Source organism: Dasypus novemcinctus, chromosome 3 (assembly GCF_030445035.2).
Source record: "Dasypus novemcinctus isolate mDasNov1 chromosome 3, mDasNov1.1.hap2, whole genome shotgun sequence".
Taxonomy (NCBI): Eukaryota; Metazoa; Chordata; class Mammalia; order Cingulata; family Dasypodidae; genus Dasypus; species Dasypus novemcinctus.
The window spans coordinates 169731655-169751302 of NC_080675.1; the positions used below are offsets into that span (position 1 = coordinate 169731655).

The window sequence follows — 19648 nt, forward strand, 5'->3', positions numbered from 1 at the left end:
GTAAACAAGATATAAGCAAATTCTCTAAACAAAGTAAGTGCTAGAGTCATCCTAGCTTTCTGTATAGTCCAAGGCAAACTCCTCTGTCATCAATCAACAAAAATAACAATTTGGTACTTATTCCATGTCGAGCAATGCTGAGGGATGGGTGCGTGCGGTGGATAAGATGTGATCCTCCGTGGAAACCTGTTCATTTACATGTTTCCAAAATAATCCAGGGACAGGGTTGAATGGCATCCCCTGAAAGATATGCCCATGTCTTAACCACTAGAACCTGAGGCTGTGACCTTATTTGCTAAGGATCTTTAGAGTAGCTCATCCTGGACTACCTGAGGGGCTCTAAATCCAATATCCTTAGAAGAGACAAAAGAGGACAAGGCACAAAGGAGAAGGCCGTGTGGATACAGAGACAGAGGTTAGAGTGATGCTGCCACCTGCCAAAGACCACCTGGAACTGCCAGAAGCTGGAGGAGTCATTGCTCTCATACAGATTGTGGTCACTTCCTCCTCCCCTTGCTCTAAGCTGCCTTGAGTTACTTCTAATCCTTCAAAAGGGCAAGTCAGGCAATATTTGCAAGCAAATTCAGAGCTACAGATATAAGAGACCCTGGAGAACAATCTCCAGAACCCTCCAATTCCTAGGAGAGACAGCCAACCATTGATCCTCCCAACCCCATTTGCCAAAAAAAGCTTCCATCCCGGCTTCTCTTGCAGAGTTCAGGATCTGACACTTATCTTCATTTCCAAAAGCCCCTGTGGCTCTGCTTCCCCTCAAACTCACCAAGTCATCACTCTGCTCCTTGGTTTCAGAAGCACTGGCCTCCATCCTCACCTTCCTTGGCCCATAATGCCATGCCCTCCTTTCTGAGGGCATGGGAAGGGCACCCCCTACCCACCCCACCCCCATCTCTATCTCCTTCCAGTGTCAGCTGAAGATATCCCTTTTTTCCCTTTAATTACACTTCTCCTGCCCCCTCTCTGCTATTGACCTCATGACTCAGGGTTTTAATTTATTCACCAAACAATGTCACGACACCACAGTTTTCTGTAATTTACACCATGCACAGTCTGTTGGCCTCCGTTGTCCAATGCTGGAAAATGTTGGGGCAAAGCAGAGCTCACTCCTATTCCTGTGGCCTCTCTCCTGCTGAGACCCAGCAGAGACCATGGAGACATGGGGCAAGAAAGAAGAGAAAGGAACCCTTAACTCATATTGAATATTTGGATCCCAGAGCCAACCCCCATCCCACTCAGGCCCATGCAGGTTCTCAAGAAGCTGTTACTTCAACTTTCTCCCAGGCTGTCTGAGGATCAACTATTAACTGGGATTTTGAACTGAGACTTAGAGAAATGAGAGGGAAAAGAACTGTAAAAAACACCTGGATTCCTGGGCTCAGCAAATGGTGGCACTCCCAGCAAGGCCATCAACATCAGGACTTGTGAACAGTATTTCTGCTAACAGTTCTTTGATCACGAAAAAAGAAGGAATAGTTCATACCTTGATCATAATCATTGGGAAATACACACGTGCAGGTAAATTTCATTGAATGGTTTCAATTTCATGAATCATACACAAGCAAGGTAACAAACTCAACTAATTCTTCCTTATACTGCTATGGATGACCTCAACTTAATTTAAAACCTTGAGCTTTGAACACAAGTGCAAACAATTAATTAACTTGCTAATCATTTTTCCCAGCTATGGGGATCGTCCAGAGTCATTAAAAGTAATCATGTGAATAAACTAAAGAAAATTGGGATACAGAACTAATTTTCTGAGAAATAGAAATGACGGGTCACACTTATTGAGTACTTGTTAGGAACTAATCACTTTATGCTTTAAAAACATTTGTCCATCGAATATTACCAACAACCTTTTATACCCAGTATTATTACGATGATTTGTTCACAGCTTAGAGGTTAGATAGCTAGTTCAAGGTCACAAAGCTGGTAATGTTAAACTAGGGCTTGAATTCCATTGAGTCTGATTCCAAAAGTCAATGCCTTGTGGTGTGTATGTGTGTATGCTGTTGTACATTCTGTGTACAATCACACAACACACGTGGAAGCCAGAAGTTGTCCTCATTTCCAGTTGGGCACTTTGTTTTACATCATCCAGGTGGAAGCCTTCCAGAATGAAGGAGGCCCATCGTCATGAAGGAGAAACCCATCAGCACCAAGACACAGCCACCTCTGCTGTGCCTCTCCTACAATCCGCCTGCCCCCCCCCATTCCTGTATCCCTGTGGGAAAGCACATGACAAACCCACTTGCTCAGGGTCCCCTTCAACAGAAACAAAAGCCTAATAACGGGAAGGTCGCGGCAAGCCTAGACAACAAACCTGGGAGCTTTGCCCTGGAAGAAAGAACACAGTCCTAAGCCCTTCGGAATCCCAGGGCCCCTAGCAGGCCTCCCAGTTCAGGGCAACCAAAGGTACAAACCACAGTCCTCCTCTCTGGCTTGGGCCTGGCCTTCCTCACATCCCCTCCCCTACTTAAGGCTGGATCCTAGTAGGGGGCTTGTAGACAAAGAGCAGGCTACCTGTCCACCACATGTGCCCAGCTCTGTGGCACTTGGGCATACAGATCGGGCACAATAGCTGTGGTGATGTCAGAGGGGAAATGAAGGGGTGATCAGGGACTGGGAGCCACTCTCTGGGGAGCTGGTTACAGCTCACTGTGGCCAGGAGGGAAGGGAGGACAGCCCGGGATCTGGCCATGGTGCTGAATCTCAAGGGAGGGGGACATGGTGATGGGTAAGCAAAAATAATGGCGGTGGGATACCAATTTCCCTAAGAAGAAATCATTTTGCAATATTCCTTTGGGAAAGCTGGGCTCCTGGCCACTCTCAAAGAAGTAAACCGGCCTTTGCACCATGATACAATGGAAAGAACATGGGCTCTGGAGTTGACATTCATGGATATGAATCCAGCTCCACCATTTACAAGCTGGGTGACCTTGAACAACTTACAAAACCTCTCTGGGCCTCAGAGGACTCCTCTGTAAAACAGGAAGAATACCAGCTTATTCAAGAAGGATTGCTGCTGTAAGAGTGCCTAGCACAGGGCTTAACACAATATCGGTGCCCAATAAATGTTTGTTATCTCTCTCTTTCTCTTGGCTTTGTTCCCTGTTTGTTTACATGTGTTTACACAAACACACACACATTCCATGAGTTTGTTCCCTTTTCCTATATAATATTTTAAATCTTCCTTGAAGGACAAATTTAAGGCTTCCTGAACCTAAGTCCTTCCTGAACTTTCCTTCAGCATCCCCAGAATACAAGAGCCTCCCTGGCTAGTCACGTCAGCCTCAAGCAGCAGATGACGGCATATGGATATCACTGGCCTAAGCAGGCTAATTTATCTCCCCAACTAGAATGAGCATTCCAACTCTATCCAGAACAAGGCATACTTCTACTCACACCCAGACCAAGCCCCACATCACAGGGCTGGCCAGAGAGAAACATTTCTAAAGCACTTGTTACCCGCACTTAACAAAGCCCATCATCTAATATAGATTTTGATCAAGTTACCTAAAACAGATTTTGAATCTAACAATCTTTTCATGTTTTCAAACTAGTTTCTGGCAATGACCCAACTACTGAAATACCAACAGTAAACCAATGCTGTTGGGTTTGTTTACACGTCATGGAAAGGAAACTAAAAGAAAGAGGATGGCGTTGAGTGACTCATGGTAAGTCCTGGAGCTGCATCAAGACCCAGAGTTCCAGAAGCCAGGCAAGTCTCCTCCCAGGGCTCAGGAGCAGTTAGGACATAGGCCACTGCTTCTAGCTATGTGGCTTTGGGCAAGTTCATGTTCTCAGCTTCTTCAGCAGTAACACGGGGGTGATAGTAATCGCTACTTCACCTTAATACTGCATATTAAATGAGGTGGCACTCTTGAGAAGCGACTCATAAAGTCCGATAGCAATGTCTGAACCAGACCTCCCCCACTCTATGTCCTCCCACAGGGTCCCAAACAACTGCATCCCTTCATTCCACAGGTGTTCAGGGAGGCCTAACAGTTGCCTGCCACATTCCAGGTACATTGATGAAAGTGCGATTCCAGAACAAGGGAAATGAGAAGCTCCATAAAATTCTTGTATGATCTAGGGTTCGAGAAAAGACCTAACATTATAAGGAACATCTATGTACCAGGCCTTTAAACATATTATCTCATCCAAGTCTCAAGAGACAGCCCTATGAGGGGGATGTTTTTATCGCCAGAAGAACCCACTCAAAGAGATGAAGTGACTGGGCCAAGGTCTCACAGCCTGTCATCAGCCAAACTGGGAAGGGAGCTGAGCCTTGAGATTCCAATAACAGTGTCTTCAATGTACTATTACACCACCTCTCAGTGATTAACCAAAAAAAAAAAAAAAACGGTGTGAGGATCAAGAAAATCCTAGCCCAGCCCAGTGCCCTGGAAGTCACTTAATGAATGCTGACGATGCTCTCTGAAGCACCTCGCATGGGCTCCCAGGTGTGCCTGGTCACTGCCAGGAGGTTTGCAGGGATTGCTGAGGTCCAGGAAGAGGTGCAGGGATGATGGAGACACAGGGGAAGGGCAGTTGGGAAGGAAAGAGCAGAAAGAGAGAAATATGCTGGTGTGGGGGCTGGGGAAGGCAAGTATCAATATTCTAAATGGAGTCCTGACTGCTTATGCTTTATTTAAGAACATGCTCGACTGTACGACTACAATAGCTTAATTTGTGTTCTTTTTCGCACGATAAATAAGGAGCACACGGTTGCTCTTTGCAAAGAACACACTTCCTGGCGGCGGCAGAGGCTGCCGCGCCGCAGATGGACAGCTGGTATGTGACGGTCCCGGCCCCGCGGCTGCCTGGAAGGGCTGAGCCGCCCACGCTGCTGCGGCACTGCTGGGCTCGCCAGATGTGTGGCAAGGCAAGGGGACCGGCCAAGGTGCCCTTTCCCTCTTGGGGGGAGACACAGGGGAGAGCAGTGGATGGGTGGGTGGTGAGGTCGCCACCCCTCATTTTCCTGTGGAGCAGGCGCTGCCAGGGGGATCTGGTTCTGGAGGCAGGGATACTTGGGGAGCAGGCATCAGGAGTGGTGGTTCTGTCTCCCCAAGGCAGAAGCCTCCTTTCAAGCTGGCCGGCTTACCGGCTGGACGCTCTGGGGCTTCGTACCTACCCTGGGAATACAACGCAACAAATCACCACCCAGCCCATCCGTCCAAACACCCATGCATGAATTTGCTGACTCACAACTATGTATGGCATGTCTAGCATGGGCCAGGGCTTGCCAAGTTCTGGGCATCGTGTGGTAAAGGACAGAGACCCCCTTGTGCGGAGAGGTTGGTCCAGGAGAAAAGACAGGCATCTCTTAAATGGTCACACAACTCTATCATTATAGTTATAATTCTTAAAATGAAATGTATAAAAAAGCAAATGCACTGATTGGGACAAGTGCAATGGAAGAAAAGGGCAGGGACCTAAAGCAAGAGGCAGGGGAACTGCATCTGTTTGGAAGGGTCCTGTGAGACTTTCCACTTGCACTTGAACTGAAATAGAAGGCACCAACTAAAGAGAGTCAGAGGCTGGGCCTTCCTGCCTACGGGACCAGCCCAGGCAATGGCCCTGAGTGCGAGGTAGCACCGCACGCTGGAGGCGCCGAGAGCAGCGCGGGCTTGCGGAAACAGAGAGCTGCAAGGCGGAGGCGTGGGGCAGCTATCGGTGGTCTTCCCCCGCAAAGCGCTCTCACACCCAGGTGTCCGCACGGCCGTGCTCTCCCCTTACAGACAGCAGCAAGGCGCATGGCTCGTACGCTAAGGGCATCAGAGGGATATCTAGGAAACACATAAGCAGATTACGGTTTTTTTAAATCTCCCTGCCAGGTGCGTGAAAAACGAATGCCAAGTGGGGTGGCCGCTCCCAGGAGACCTCGTAGGCTGTGGCCCTCAGGACATAAGCGAGGCTGGGGCCATGGGTGGGGGAAGCAGCCAGACCTCCCTCTGGAAGGAAGCAGAGAGGCATCAGGCACCTGCCGTCTGGCAGCCAAGGGGCACACCGAGAGGGGGCGCTGCCCTTCTGCAGTCCTGAATCCCCCTTCTGCACTGGGCACCCTGCGTGCACACACCCTGCTGCCTTGGCGAGGGGGTCTCAGGTCATGGACCCACCTGGGAGGCCAGGGAGCAGGAAAGCAAAGATTCTAAACCGCGCATGCCTCAACTTGGAGGCCCGAGAAGTCCCACTACCAGAACACTTCCAGGTTCAAGGGGAGCGCCCGGGGCTCCACCAACAGACCACACTTCCTCTTTTGCCTCCAGGTCTCTGGGCACACACCACCTGTACCCTCTGCCTGGAACAGCCCTCACTGAGCCCCCACTGTCATGGCCCCCACCAAGCCTTTATCGGCTGGCTGCCTCCCACCTGCCCTCAGCTTTCAGCTTGTCTGCCATCACCCCAGGAAGCCTGCTGGGCCTGCAGTCCTCCCCTTCGCCAAAGATGCATCACCGGCCCTTGTAGCTGCTCCCAGGGGGCCCTTAGAACTCATCACGTCGTACAGTAGTAACTGCCCCTCTTCTTGCTCTCCCTCCCCTGCCCCAGATGATCTCATTGGAGCCAAATACTGCAGCTCAATTCCCCTTCACATCTCTGCCTGGGACAAAGCAGGATCTCAAGAAATGTACCTGGAGGGGATTCATGAATTCATGCCTCAGGAACGTCCACATGACCCAAAGGCCACCGTCAGGGGATTTGACAGGACTCTGCAGCACATAAAAGTCAATGGCTGAATGCCAGGCTCAGGAGAGAGCCGCAGGGACGTCTCAGGGGAAAAGGCCAATGTCATTGCATCAGGAACATTCTTTACAAAACCTTTATAACTTGGTCTTCAAATAGAGACAGAGTTTTATTTCAGCCTTCATTTTTTTTTAGCCAAAACCCATGAGGATAAAGTGTTTTGGTTAAGTTTTCCCAAAGAGCCACCACATGCCATCAGCATCTATTCTTTTTTCTTAAGAGGTACCAGGGATTGAACTCGGGATCTTGTGCCTGGGCAGCAGGTGCTCAACCATTGAGCTACACCTGCTCCCCAGCATCTACTCTTGAGCACCAAGCTCCCAGGATCGTGACAAAGAGACTCTACAGCCCAATACTGTCCACTCCCAGCTAAACATCACAGGACACTGCAAGCCGCTGCCATCCCAGAAGTGCTCAGGGTCTATGCCCGTCAAAGTCCTTTCCCAACATTATCCACCCACAGGACCCTCACAAAAACCTATGGAGTGAAGGCAACAAGACCGGACCCAGTCCCCAGCGAGGAAGACGCTGTAGATGGGTCTGCACGCTCTCTTCAGGATTTCTACTTCCCCGTAAGAACATGTTGGCCATCGCGAGGGCACTACAGACAGCAGAAGGACCAGACCTCCCACGAGAGCTCTCGACATCCTCAGGGCTGGGCTCTGGGCTCCTGGCGAGAACCTCGGTCACCAAGGACTCCTGGGCGCTCATCACTCTGGGAAGTCAAAAGAGCTGAGCCTCCCAACTCCAATCTTAGGTAACTCTGATTGCAGCAAAGGCCCTGGCTCAGGCAAGACAGCTGCAGCCCCAAGCAGCCCTCCACCATCCTGCAGAGAGAGGCAGCAGCCCTCAAGGAGGCCAAAGTGCCTGACACCTGCAGGCACGGGGCAGCCCTTGGGGAATCCAACCCCCTTCTGCCTGTACAAACTGGCCCTTGGAGTTGTCCTGGGCAGAGCCTTGAAATTCACGGAAAAAGCCAAAGGCTTAACCACATGTTTTAAAAATTCAGATTTAATCTCTGAGGCAAAGGGATGAGCAGAACCAAGGAGAAACAGGTGTCTAGGAAAAGGAGCTGAACTCGACGCTGAAGTGGACAGCAATGGATGAGAGCCCCTGGTCTTCATCCAGCTCTTACCATGCCCCACGTGACCTGCCCCAGGGCACCGCCAGCCCTTTCCTCCCATCGTGCTTCCCTCACTGACGATGACAAGAATACACTCATAAAGCGCTCTCCCTGATGATGATAACAGTAATACACTAAGACCTCAGGTTCCAGAGTACCCTGATGGCTTGGGAAGTGCCTCCGCATTACTGGCCTCCTGGGAGCTTCAAGGGCACACAAGCTTGGGGGTGGCCTGGGGAGTCTAGAGGGACTCCACAGGGATCCAGCCAGGCCCCCAGTACGACCCTCTAACTTCTCTGCCCCTTAGCTCTTGCGGTCCCCACATAGTTTTCTAGACTACATGGGGAGCCACATATTTTATTTCTCTACACTCTCAGAGAAATCCCAACTCCAGCTGCTTAGAATTTGGCCTTCTGTATGTCTTTAACAAAGACCATACTTCTGAAAGAGCTGCCAGGGAAGAGGACGTAGTGTTTCTTGGGCACCTACTATGTCAAGTCCCTGAGGCAGGAGCTTTATGTTCACTCTCTTTTAATCCTCATAACCACCACCACCACCCCCAGTGAGACAGGAAATACTTTCCCCGTGTTCTAGGAAAGGATACTGAGACTCAAGTCCTTGGACAAGTAAGCAAAGTTAACGAGTTGGCCAAATTGGGATTCACAGCGTGGTCTGCCTGCCTCCAAAGTATATGCTTTTTCATTCACTCATTTACTCCCTCGTTTATTTATTCATGTATTCATTCGTTCTTCAAGCATGCCTTTAGCAGTGAGGAGATACGTTTAATAAGACCTAGCCTTTGTTCTCCAGAAGCTTGCAAGGCAGGGGAAGAGACTTACCTTTCTAAACACTTATTTCAGGTCTGACCTGGGCCCTCAGGTGGGTCTCAAGGTGCACCTGGGGGGCAGTCCCCATCTGCTGCCAGTGCTGAGGTCGGCCAGAGGCAGCACAGGGCACGCCCAGCCCCCCAGGGGATCCAGGACGCCTCAAACCCAGAACCCTGCTAACAGGCAAGTGGACCACCCAGAGGACCACCCAGGAAGGGCAGAGACCCCTCAGGACAAAGGCAAGTCCCAAGAGAGCAAGGGGTTAACCTGAGAACAAAGGAGACTTCCGCAGATCCATCAGGAAGAACAGGGGAGGCCGGAGATGGAGACGACGGGAGATGGAGAGACAAAAATAATGATGACCCCTAAATAGCCAAGAGACTCAATTCATTTTCTAAATTTGTCCTTAACAAGAAAAATGGAGAAAAAGAGATGTGGACAAATGGGAAGTAATGGAGCCTCAGGGGGGAGGGTTAAAAAAGAAAAGAAAAGGAGATCTGTTGAGAATCATCAAGGCTGGAAAATAGCTCACTGTCCAGGCCCCAGGAGACAGGCAGCCCAGGGGCCAGAGGGTACACTCTGGATTAGACAGTTTTCAAAAAGCAAAAGCTGACAAGGTGATCAGTAAACTCCAGTTCAGTGCAAAGGATCCTGGAGAACAGGGACCCCTGCCATGGGAAGGACCGCAGCCTCGGAGGTAAACATGGGGCTAATTAATATGGCCAGCGTGTCGTGGGCCAGCAGACCAGGGCGGGGCCAGGCTATCAGGGTCATGTGGCTTCTGCCCTGGGGGAGGATCAGGATGTTTGACCAGAAAACAAAACGAACAGAAAGAGATGACCAGGAAGCACCTGATCCACCCCAGCACCCTAGCACCCCAGGGAGTCTGGAGGAGAGACACAAGCGGATAAGAAAAACGAATCGCAGCCGTTTGCCAAGCGTGGCGGTGGTGTGAGGTCCATCCTCTAGCGAAGACCCTCCACTTTGTGTATGGTAAGTGTTCCCTCGTATAAGTTGGGGCAGATTCAGAGCTAGCCCTGGATGAGCATACCTCTCGCTCGTGTTCTCAGAGAAGGCAGTTAAGGCAGCAAGAATTTTCAAACCCCCAAAAGCCCATCTACCACATGCATTGACGATGCTCACTGTCATTCCTGGTAATTTTTTCTTTTTTTTTTTTTCCCTCAAAGTGTTTTGTTCCGCATCCACACAGGGCCAGCTGTGGCTCTGCTCCTTACCGTCTTCCCAGCAAAACTCAGGCTAATAGAGCAGCCTCCATCGGAAACATCGGCCATTGCAGTGGAGGAAGAGGGGCATGGCGGACCACCCCCTGGCTGTGAAAGCATCTGCTAAGCTGTGACACAAGCCCCTTACACAACACACACACACACAACTGTACTGAAACGTAATTCACAGTCCATACAATTCACCCATTGTATACAATTCAGTGGTTTTTATATATTCACAGAGTTGTGCGACAATCACCACAATCAAATTAAGAGCAATTTCAGAGCATTTTCAATACCCATCAGATTCCTGGTTTATCCTAATCTATAAATTATGAAGGCATGCTTTCATGCCCATGAAAACACAATATAAACAGCATCCATCACCTCTGGAGGAGTATTTCTTTAAATGGCTGAGACCTGCTCAGTGTAAGCCGCACACCCCAGCCACTACACACCTCTCTCTGGAATATCCCCTAAAAGGATTCTTGATCCAGGGCCCAAGGGAAGTCTGTAAACCCCTGAAATGATGTGGGAAATTTTCTGTGCATGAATGTATGGGGCATTTTTCCAAGCAAGTGCATGACTTTAGCCAAATCCCAAAAGATTCAAGAAAATAAAGGGAAATGATTAAGAACCACTGTCCTTCTAGCTCCATCAAGGTCAAATAGATGGTAAGCTCTTTGAGGACAGGAACCATGTCCTGTACATCAATAAATCTCCTGCAGCATGCAGCACTTTGGAAGAAACATAAAAGACTCTTAAAACATACTCCTCTACATGTTTATTCAGCTGCAAACTCAAAGGTGACTGTCATACTGTCCCCTAAAGAAGATGAATGGCTAACATTTATTGGGTTCTTATTATGGGCCAGACATTCTTCTCAATGGTTCATATGGATTAGCCCATTTAATCTGGCCAAAAACCATATTTTCCCCCAATTTCCATGGGAGGAGACTGAGGCCCAGAAATGTTAAGTAACTTTCCCAAGATATTCTAATAAAAATGACAGAGTCAGAATTAGAACCCAGGCAGTGTGGTTCCAGAACACATACTCACCCTCAAATGATCAAATTAGTACTGTGGGGTAGTTAAAGGTCATAGCTCATGCAACAGGTTAGACTGAAGGTTCCGAGCACACAGAGCAGTATGAGAACAAAGCTCAAAGAGATAAGCTATTATCAGTGTATATTATTGCATGGCATCCCAGCAGGGTGAACTTGTGATATGATTCTGCACTATTACACTTATACATTCTTATTGTATCAATGCTTTGCAAATAATATTTGCTTACATATCCTTTCCCTTACACAGGTTCTGTCGTACACACACGTCTGAGGAGCTCTGGTCAGCCAGAGCCCAAGGAAAGTAGACAAGATGACATGATAGAAAGAATGTCGAATGAGGAGGACCAGCACCTGGGTTCTAGTCCCAGGCCAGTTCTTACTCATGGGGATATTGGATAGCACTTTCCCCACTCTGGTCATCTGTCTTCTCATCCATAGAATGATCAGGTTAGTCTACACTCATTGGTGCTTTCAGCAAATAGCTACTGACCCCTTGCTATGTGACAAGCATTGTTCTAGGTTCTAGTTCACCTTCTAGTAGGAGAGACACAAATTACTGATTGAGATACGTGCACAGAGTCAAAAGTGATAAGAGCCATGGAAACTATTAAGCCAGTGACAGATTGGTCAGGAGAAGAAAGACCACTAGTTTTGAGCAGTCAGAGAAGACCTTGCTAAGGAAGTGACATCAGCATGAACAAGGAGGAGGGGTTAGCCACACAGATGTGGATATCTGGGGGCAGAGCATTCAACTGGCCTGGGTAGATCAGCAAGGACAAAATCCCCAGGGGATGCTCAAGGAACTAGAAGAAGTTGCCAAGGCTGCAGCAGAGAAAGCAAGGGGAAGAGTGGAAGGAACTTAGAGAGCAAGAGAGGGACCAAATCAATTTGAATCCCGTGACCATGGTAAGGGGCTTAGATTTTATCTTAAGTAAAATGGAAAGTAATTGCTGGGCTTTAAGTAGCAGAGTGGCACAATCGGATTTACACATTTAAAATATCACTCTGGCAACTGTATTGAGAATGAAATATAGGGGATAAAAATGGGAGCAAGAAAACCTCCCTTAGGAGGCTACTGCCATAGTCCCAGAAGAAAGGATGAGAGCATGGATCAAAATGTCACATGTGGAGAACAGCAGATAGACAAAAAGAAATACTTTATGACTTGATGAAATGGTGAAGAGGGGAGGGCAGGTAAAGGAAGGACAAGAGTTAAGAATGACTCCCAAGGTTTTGGCCTGAGTAACTTTGGAGGAGAAAAAGAAACACTGAGGAGGAAGAGGTTTGGAGTGAGGAGGCAACATGAAATCAAGAACCCTGCTCTGGCCAAGTTAAGTTTGGCACGCACTTTAGCCACCTGCATTAGTCAGCCAAACGAGTGCTGATGCAAAGTACCAGAAATCTGTTGACTTTTTAAAAGGGTATTTATTTGGGGTAAAAGCTTACATTTACCAGGCCCTAAAGAGTCCAACTCAAGGTTACTTCCTTACCAAATGCTGTTGGCACATGTTGAAGCAAGATGGCGGGCAATGACTATGAGGGGTCAGCCTTCCTCCTTCCTCTTAAGGCTCTTGGGTTCAGCTTCTTCCGATCTCAGCTGTAGGCTGGCATAGGGCTCATCTCTCTTCCCAGGGCCTATTTCTTTCAGGGCTCAGTTGCTCTGGTCTCTTCACAAGGTCAGCTGTAGACTATCAGGCAAATGGCTCTTCTCTTTTCCAAGGGCCTCTGCCGCGTCTTCGGAGCTGTTTCTTGTCTGTGTATCTTCTCTGTGTATTTACTTCTGTGTGTCCTGCAGTGAGTGTCCATTTATGTAGCCCGCCAAGAGGGTGGGGACCCAACCCTGCATTCCCTAATGACATGGTCGAAGCAAAGCCCTAATCTTGATTTAATCAAGTGAACATAAAGTCTTTGAATTTAAGTCAGTCAGGCCCAGAGGAACAAACCAGTTTTCAAACATAACCAGTATCTCTTTCTGGGATTCATAAATAGCATCTAATTGCTATACCACCCAAGCAGAGGTGTCACAAAAGCAGTATGACGTGTCACTGGAGTATCAATTTGATAAACTAGCTCTGGGGCCCCTTCCAGCTTTAACCATTTACGATTTTGTGAAATTAGAAACCAATGAGCTGGGAAAAACTAATCAATAACAACAAAAACTACATCGAGTCTTTTGTAGAGCACTCTTAAGCACATTCTCAGCATTCTTATAGTTAAGTCTCAGGACAATACTGCGAGGTAGGAGCTCTCACTTTCCCCTCAAAGCTCATGGAAGTTCTGTAGCTTGTCAGAGGTCAGGAGGAGAGAGAAGATCTAGGAGGTGAACCCAAGTCCTTCCTTCCCCAAAGTCATGCTCCTAACTGGCTTCAACGGCTAAGTCCTCCAAGTCGCCCAGAGAAGGAGGGTAAGCATGGAGAAACGGTGAGCGGCAAGTGTACTCATTCCCAATCCTTTGGGACTCAGAGAAGAGTTCCAGTGCAGAGGTAAGGGGCAAGTGGAGGCCAAAGTTTCCTAACAAAGCACCTGCATATTGTCTCAGAACCCAGGGTGGGGACTTATTTCAAGAAGAACATTCAGTGATTTACCATCCCTCACCACGTTTTCACCCGACAATCTCAAGAGAATTGTCCTGCCGATGCTGCTAGAGTTCCGACAGGGTAGGCACAGGGCCAAGTGCTCTTTTTCTACCCACCCAGCATAGCTGACTTTCTCTCCTTGGGAACCTAACCCAGTGACAGTTGACAGAATCATGTGCAAAGCAGGGCATGGATCGGGGCTGAATGTAACTCCTCGAACACAAAGCCCGGACATTATTGTTCTCCCCTGACCTGCATCCCCCATTACGCTCCCAGACAGGTCAGCTTGGGCTGGCTCCCCACCTGAAGCTCCAGTGCCTATAAGAGAGGAGAGAGAACATAGTGTGGCATCCGGAGATTTCTGGGAAAGAACAAGAAACTTAGCACCAGGGAGCTCCCTCCACATCCAGTCCTGAAGGATTATATAAATTCTTTTGGCTTGCTGCAAGCTTACATTGAACATTCTTGGAACTAAGTGGGCCACGGGCTAATGCTTAGAAATGGTTTACAATAAAGATATGCAGGTTGTAATATAACTCGTGTTATAGGACTTGACCTGAATAGGAAAATGAACCAAATGGAGCTCTTTGAGGATGGATGCTGCTAAATTGCCAGGGGAAATAGCAGCTCTCTAGCAAAACTTTAAAGACCAAGCTCCTCTCCCCCCGCCCCCCACCGCACCCCTAAAAACAGAGAGAGGGACAAAATGCTCCTGGGATAAAAGAAATTGTGTAGCCTCAGAGTCAGAGGGATGGGAGTCCAAATCCCAGCTGTGCCACTAATTTTCTGTGTGACCTTGGGGATCTGAGCCTCAATGTTCTCATCTAAGAAATGGGGGTATGTGGGAGGAGGGACACCCGGCTTGCCTCAGTGGCAAACAGTGCGGCAAGAGGTGACACCGCCTCTGCCCACTGGGCCTAGATAAGGTGACCACGCCTGACTAGGCCTTTGCTGCTAACGGCTAGCCGGCACCGCCCTCCCCCTTCCTATCTCCCGCCTAGCCCAGCTCTCATTTCCCCTCCCCCCTCCCTTAAACCTAATCTCTTAGTACACTGTTTGCCCAGCAACAGCTTACAACCACCTATCAGCTTAGTAACAGTGTCAGCCTATCAAGAGTTAGCACATACTCTACTGGCCAATCACTAGCCCAATGCCAGAACATTGCCTTATATGGAAACAGCATTTGCCCTAGCCAATCAGAACCCGCCACACCACTCCCCAATCCTATAAATCTGCATCCCCTTCCGCAATGGACCAGACTTGTGCCATCAGCCTGTCTCCGCAACTCCTTCCTGGGTCGTGCGCCCTCCACACCTTCGGCGCCCCCGAGGGAAGCCTCAGCAGCCGTACGAGGCTTTCTTCCCCACGCCAGGGACCCCTCTCGTCCCACAACGGGACCCCACTCGTCCCTTAACAGGGACCCCGCTCGTCCCACAACGGGACCCCACTCGTCCCTTAACAGGGACCCCGCTCGTCCCACAACGGGACCCCGCTCATCCCACAACGGGACCCCACTCGTCCCGCAACAGGGACCCCGCTCGTCCCATAACAGGGACCCCGTTTCGTCCCTCAGGGGTAGAGGAGCCCTATTTCACCAGTTCCTGTGAGGCATCCCAGAGGTCATATTTGGAAAGCACCAGGCACAGTCTTTAGTCCACAGTGAGGTCTCAATCAGTTTTAGCCTTTCCCTCTTCTCTTCTGATACCAGCATTTTTGACGCCACTTTCTAAACATACTAGCAATTTTTTTTAATGACTTCGGTGAAAAAACACTGCCACTTCTGGCTCAGGAGGAACAGGGGAAGACTGCTGGAAGAGGATGGGAAGATTTAGATGCAATTCTGGTACATTAGATGCTCTTGGGATCTGCCTCGCGGGCTGTAAAGCAAGGCGCCCCGCTCCCCATCTCAGATGGCCACGGGAAGCAGATGAGCTCGGGTATGGGACAGCACTGGGAAAAGCGCGAGGTGCTCTCCAGGGGAAAGGAGGGAGCTCACAGTCCATAAGAACCATAGGTGCGGTTCATAGACAGGTGTGTGCGTCAGCCCACACCTGGAGGCCCCAGGCTGCGCAGACCAGGTCTGTGACCCCAGAGAAAACAAACTCCTAAAAGGAAGCAACAAGCCAGCTGCAGAGAAGGAGCTCAGTGGAACAATCCAAGTCCAGTTTTCCAGATTAGCAGAGTCTGTTCCCGTCATCACGTTAGCTTCCCAAAATCCTTGGGATCAGGAATACAGGTATCGAGACTATTCCAGAAAGATTTTCCTTGAGGGCTATTAATCCACACCTCATTTTCCACCTTCAATAAAAGGTAGAGAAAACTGAAGTGGTCAAGAGGAGATGGCAAGTCACTCGTGAACCCTGAAGAGGCCCCCAGACTCCTAAACGCCAGCCTTCTTTGGGGCAGACAATTTGGCCTTAAGATGGTTGTTTCATTTTCTGGCATTGGGAAGAATTACACTGGCTGACGTAAGGGGAGCTCAGGGGTGGGGGCGGCGCGACCAGTCACAAGGCTTGGGCGACTTGACATCTGTACGCTGGGCAATGATTTCACTTCCTGCTTCTTATTCTGTACAGTGGGGAGAAGAAAAGACTTCTGAGCCATCACCCTAAAAAAAAAGAAAAGAAAAAAGCCACCAAGCCAGGGCTGGGCAATTAGTGTTAGAGTAAGTGATCATCTTGTGATTGCTCAGCTGGGGCCTGAAGACTTGTAAATGCATTTAGAGGACAGAAATAGAAGAGGCTGTGAGAGAGAAGAGAAACCTGGCCCATTTGCCAGGAGAAAATGTCCCGGAGCTGCCGGGAAATTGACTCAGTCAGGATCTGGGGTGTGCCGGCAAAAATGGGAAAAGTAAATAAATAAAACCCCATCCTTGAAGCGCGTCCCTACCGCTCGTCCTCCTGGCTCTCGGCCCTGGGTAGCCAGGCTCCCTGGAAGGCCCTCTGCGCCTATCGCAGCCCCTTGACCAGGCGCTGCCCTCCTCACACCAAGCTGAGCACACCCTATGGGAAGCCAGGCCCGAGGTGAGGACTGTTTTCCCCACAGTGGAGTGGGCTTGCGGTGACTGTCCCTCTCTCTTGATACCGTTATAGCAAAGAGCAGGTACTGGGTAAGAGCTGGCCAATGTGGCCAGGAGAAAACAGGGCCCAAGGTCACCAGCCAGCCATGACAAGGTCGGGCCCTGCTCCAGCTGGGCATGGACCTCCCTGCTCCCAAGGTCATGGGCAAGCCATGGCATCATCAGGCCCTGCTCCAGCTGGGGAGAGACCTCCCTGCTCCCAAGGTCATGGGCAGGCCATGGCATCATCAGGCCCTGCTCCAGCCAGGAAATGGTCTCCCTGTCCTCAACATCTTGGGAACCATGACCTGTCACTGCCACAACCCAGCTGGCCCCAGATCATCCCTAAAGAGAGACTGGGTCACACCCCTCTTCTGGGGGTCTTTAGGGTAAACCAAAGACATGTCCTGGTACAGCCCACTTCAGAGACCCCTGTAGACCAAGCTGCCCCCACCCCACTCTCACTTCTGTGGCTGGTAGACCACATGATGGTAGACACAAAGCCCTCTCGAAGTCCCTGAGTGCTGTAGGTGACATGATACCCTATGTGGCTCTGGGCCATGAGCACCCAGCCTCTGTCTTTGAAAGTGACGGAGCCTCCCCGACATTCACGGTTTCCCTCCCACAAATATGACTCTAGACCATTAGCTGACCTGCACATGCCATAGGCCACACCAAGCAGGGGCTGTGCTTGGCCTGACGGGTTGAGGGGTTTTGTTTTGGTTTTAGTTACACGTTAAAACATGGGAGGTTCCACTGGATTTCCAGCTCTTCTTGAAAAACATCAAGTCTGGCCACATGGGGCCCCATGTCCACAGGGCAGCTGTCACCTGGAGCTGCTTGCTGGCTGTGGAGGGACACGTGGTCCCAGTCTCCACAGTCCCCACCCGGGCCACCGTGGAGATATGGCTTTGTGACCCCTGCCTGAGCCAGTATGAAAAAGAGACTTCTCAGACATTGAAGGCCTCTTTCCCTGGTTTGTCTCAGTGGGAGACTCAAAGCTCCAAGGTCCACCCCTGGTCCCTGCTATGCCACCGGTTGTAAAGACACGGTCCAGATGGATCCCACCTTCAAGAGGCTAAACCAGGCTGGCGGCAACAGCTGCATGGAGAGTTGAAGGGGAGGGCTCAGTCCCCTGAGCAATGGCCACGGGGCTTTCTAGTTCCAGAGGGAGGAAACACGTTCTGGGGGAAGCAGGGGTGGCCTTAACTGATAAACAACTCTTCTTCAAGCACTCACTTTGTGCTAAGGAAAACAATCAGAGCTCAGGGAGTAAATCCAGGACCCCCCAGAAGAGAAGCGACTCCCCAGCCTTTCTCCATGATCTCTGCCCCACCTCTCCTGCCCTCCACCTGCCAATAGCTTTGGTTGGATTCTCCACCTCTTCAGATGTGCTACCCACCCAGACGCGCCACCATTATCAAACGCAAAGTGCCTCTGCCAATAAAATTCTCAAGGGGCCAAAGGAGAAGACTTGCCTGCACACCATCCCTCTGTACGTCTCCCAAGATGCAACGTACCTACCCTACCACCACCACCGCCGCCGCCACCTGGCTCCTCTAGATCCCTGCTCTTCGGGAGCCCACCCCCACGGATGTCCAAGGTGGCCACCATTCTAGAAGAGTTGATTCAGAAGAGCTTCTGCCTTTTGGCTGCAGCAGGCTGGCATCTCCCCTGATTGCTCATCCTAAGCCTGCCTGTCCCTACCCAGGGAATGGCAGCCCTTCCCATGGCACCTCTTAGGACCTCTTAGCCCAGACCGGGCTTGTAGAGGCAGCATCGAGTTCATGGGATTTTACGCCCGCTGGGTCTGACCAGAGCCAACCTGAGGAGGCCATTCCACCAATTAGACATGGGAAACTGGGGAGTGGGGAGAGAGGGGAGGAAAGAGGCCCACACAGACGTGGGCCACCCAGCTTGTCCCCGACAAACCTGTGGGGCCTTATGCAGGTGTCTCCACTTCTCCAAGTTCTTCTCCATTGAACCAGAATCTATTTAGACGTGGTGCTTGGTCCAGCCCAACTTTTCCCCTTCTCCCTCCTTCACATTACGCACACACATACACACACACTCAGGGACCCACAAATGGTCTCAGAACTTTCGTGTTCATACCATATATCTGTGGAATTTCTTTTCATTTATAAGCCCTTAAAACTGCAAATTTCCTTCCTCCCTCTAAGCCCTGGACCTAGGCTTTTCATTCTAAAAGGAACACCTAGAAATCACCAAATCCAAAATCCTCATTTTAAGAGGCAAGATCTAAGGCCCCGAGAAGGTAAGGACAAACAGCGGCAAAGCCAAGTCTGTCTCCAGCTTCCTACCCAGGACCCTCTCCCCGCCCGTGCCCACCCCCCTCCACTCCACACACACCCCTGCAGCCCGGAGCCCAGCTCTACTCACATATAGCGCAAATGGGGGTTCTTGGCAAAGGCTCTGGGCTGGATGCTCCGAAGTCCTGAGTTCTTGATGGTCCTGAACAAACAGGAAAAGAAGGTCAGCAGAGGTCAAAGGGCAAAGAGTCACTGGCTCTGGCCTGAGGCTGGAAGGGTCAGGCCAAGGCCAGGACTGCTAGGGATTTCTGTATTGCTTCAACTTCACTCATCACTGGCTGGTCCTATGGGTGAGCTCAGTGGGAGGACTCAGTTCATACTCCAAGGGGACTTGGGTGAGGACCCAAGATGGGAGCTGGCAGGGCTGGGGAGATGGTCACCCTGGCAGGTGGGATGCAAATGGTCCAGTGACGACAGGGCTGCAGCTTCCCTTGTGCCTCCCCCCTTCTCTCCACCCAGAACTCCCAAGGTCAATAGCACTTATGTCCAAGAGAGGAGGTGACTGGAGAAGGTATACTCTAGGGGACTACTGGTCCAGCAGATGGCTATGGAAAGGACCCTAGCCCAAGAGCCAGGAGACCTGGATGCAGATGCTGCCTTGAAATCCACCCCCATGGGGTGCAGCTCCTCTGGGCTAAGCTGCAACACAGGAGTGTGAGGAGATGGCCTTGAAGGTCCC

The 19648-nt window shown here is 50.2% G+C and overlaps 1 protein-coding gene across 2 annotated transcripts in view; it reads right to left on the reverse strand.

Moving 5' to 3' along the window:
- NTRK3 (neurotrophic receptor tyrosine kinase 3) overlaps positions 1-19648 on the reverse strand; it is a 371583-nt gene that overhangs the window by 280116 nt on the left and 71819 nt on the right. For both annotated transcript variants that reach the window (XM_004467918.5, XM_023591542.3), the window contains exon 3: positions 19040-19111. In XM_004467918.5, the coding sequence (XP_004467975.2) occupies positions 19040-19111 (72 nt within the window). The remainder of the gene's footprint in view (positions 1-19039; positions 19112-19648) is intronic.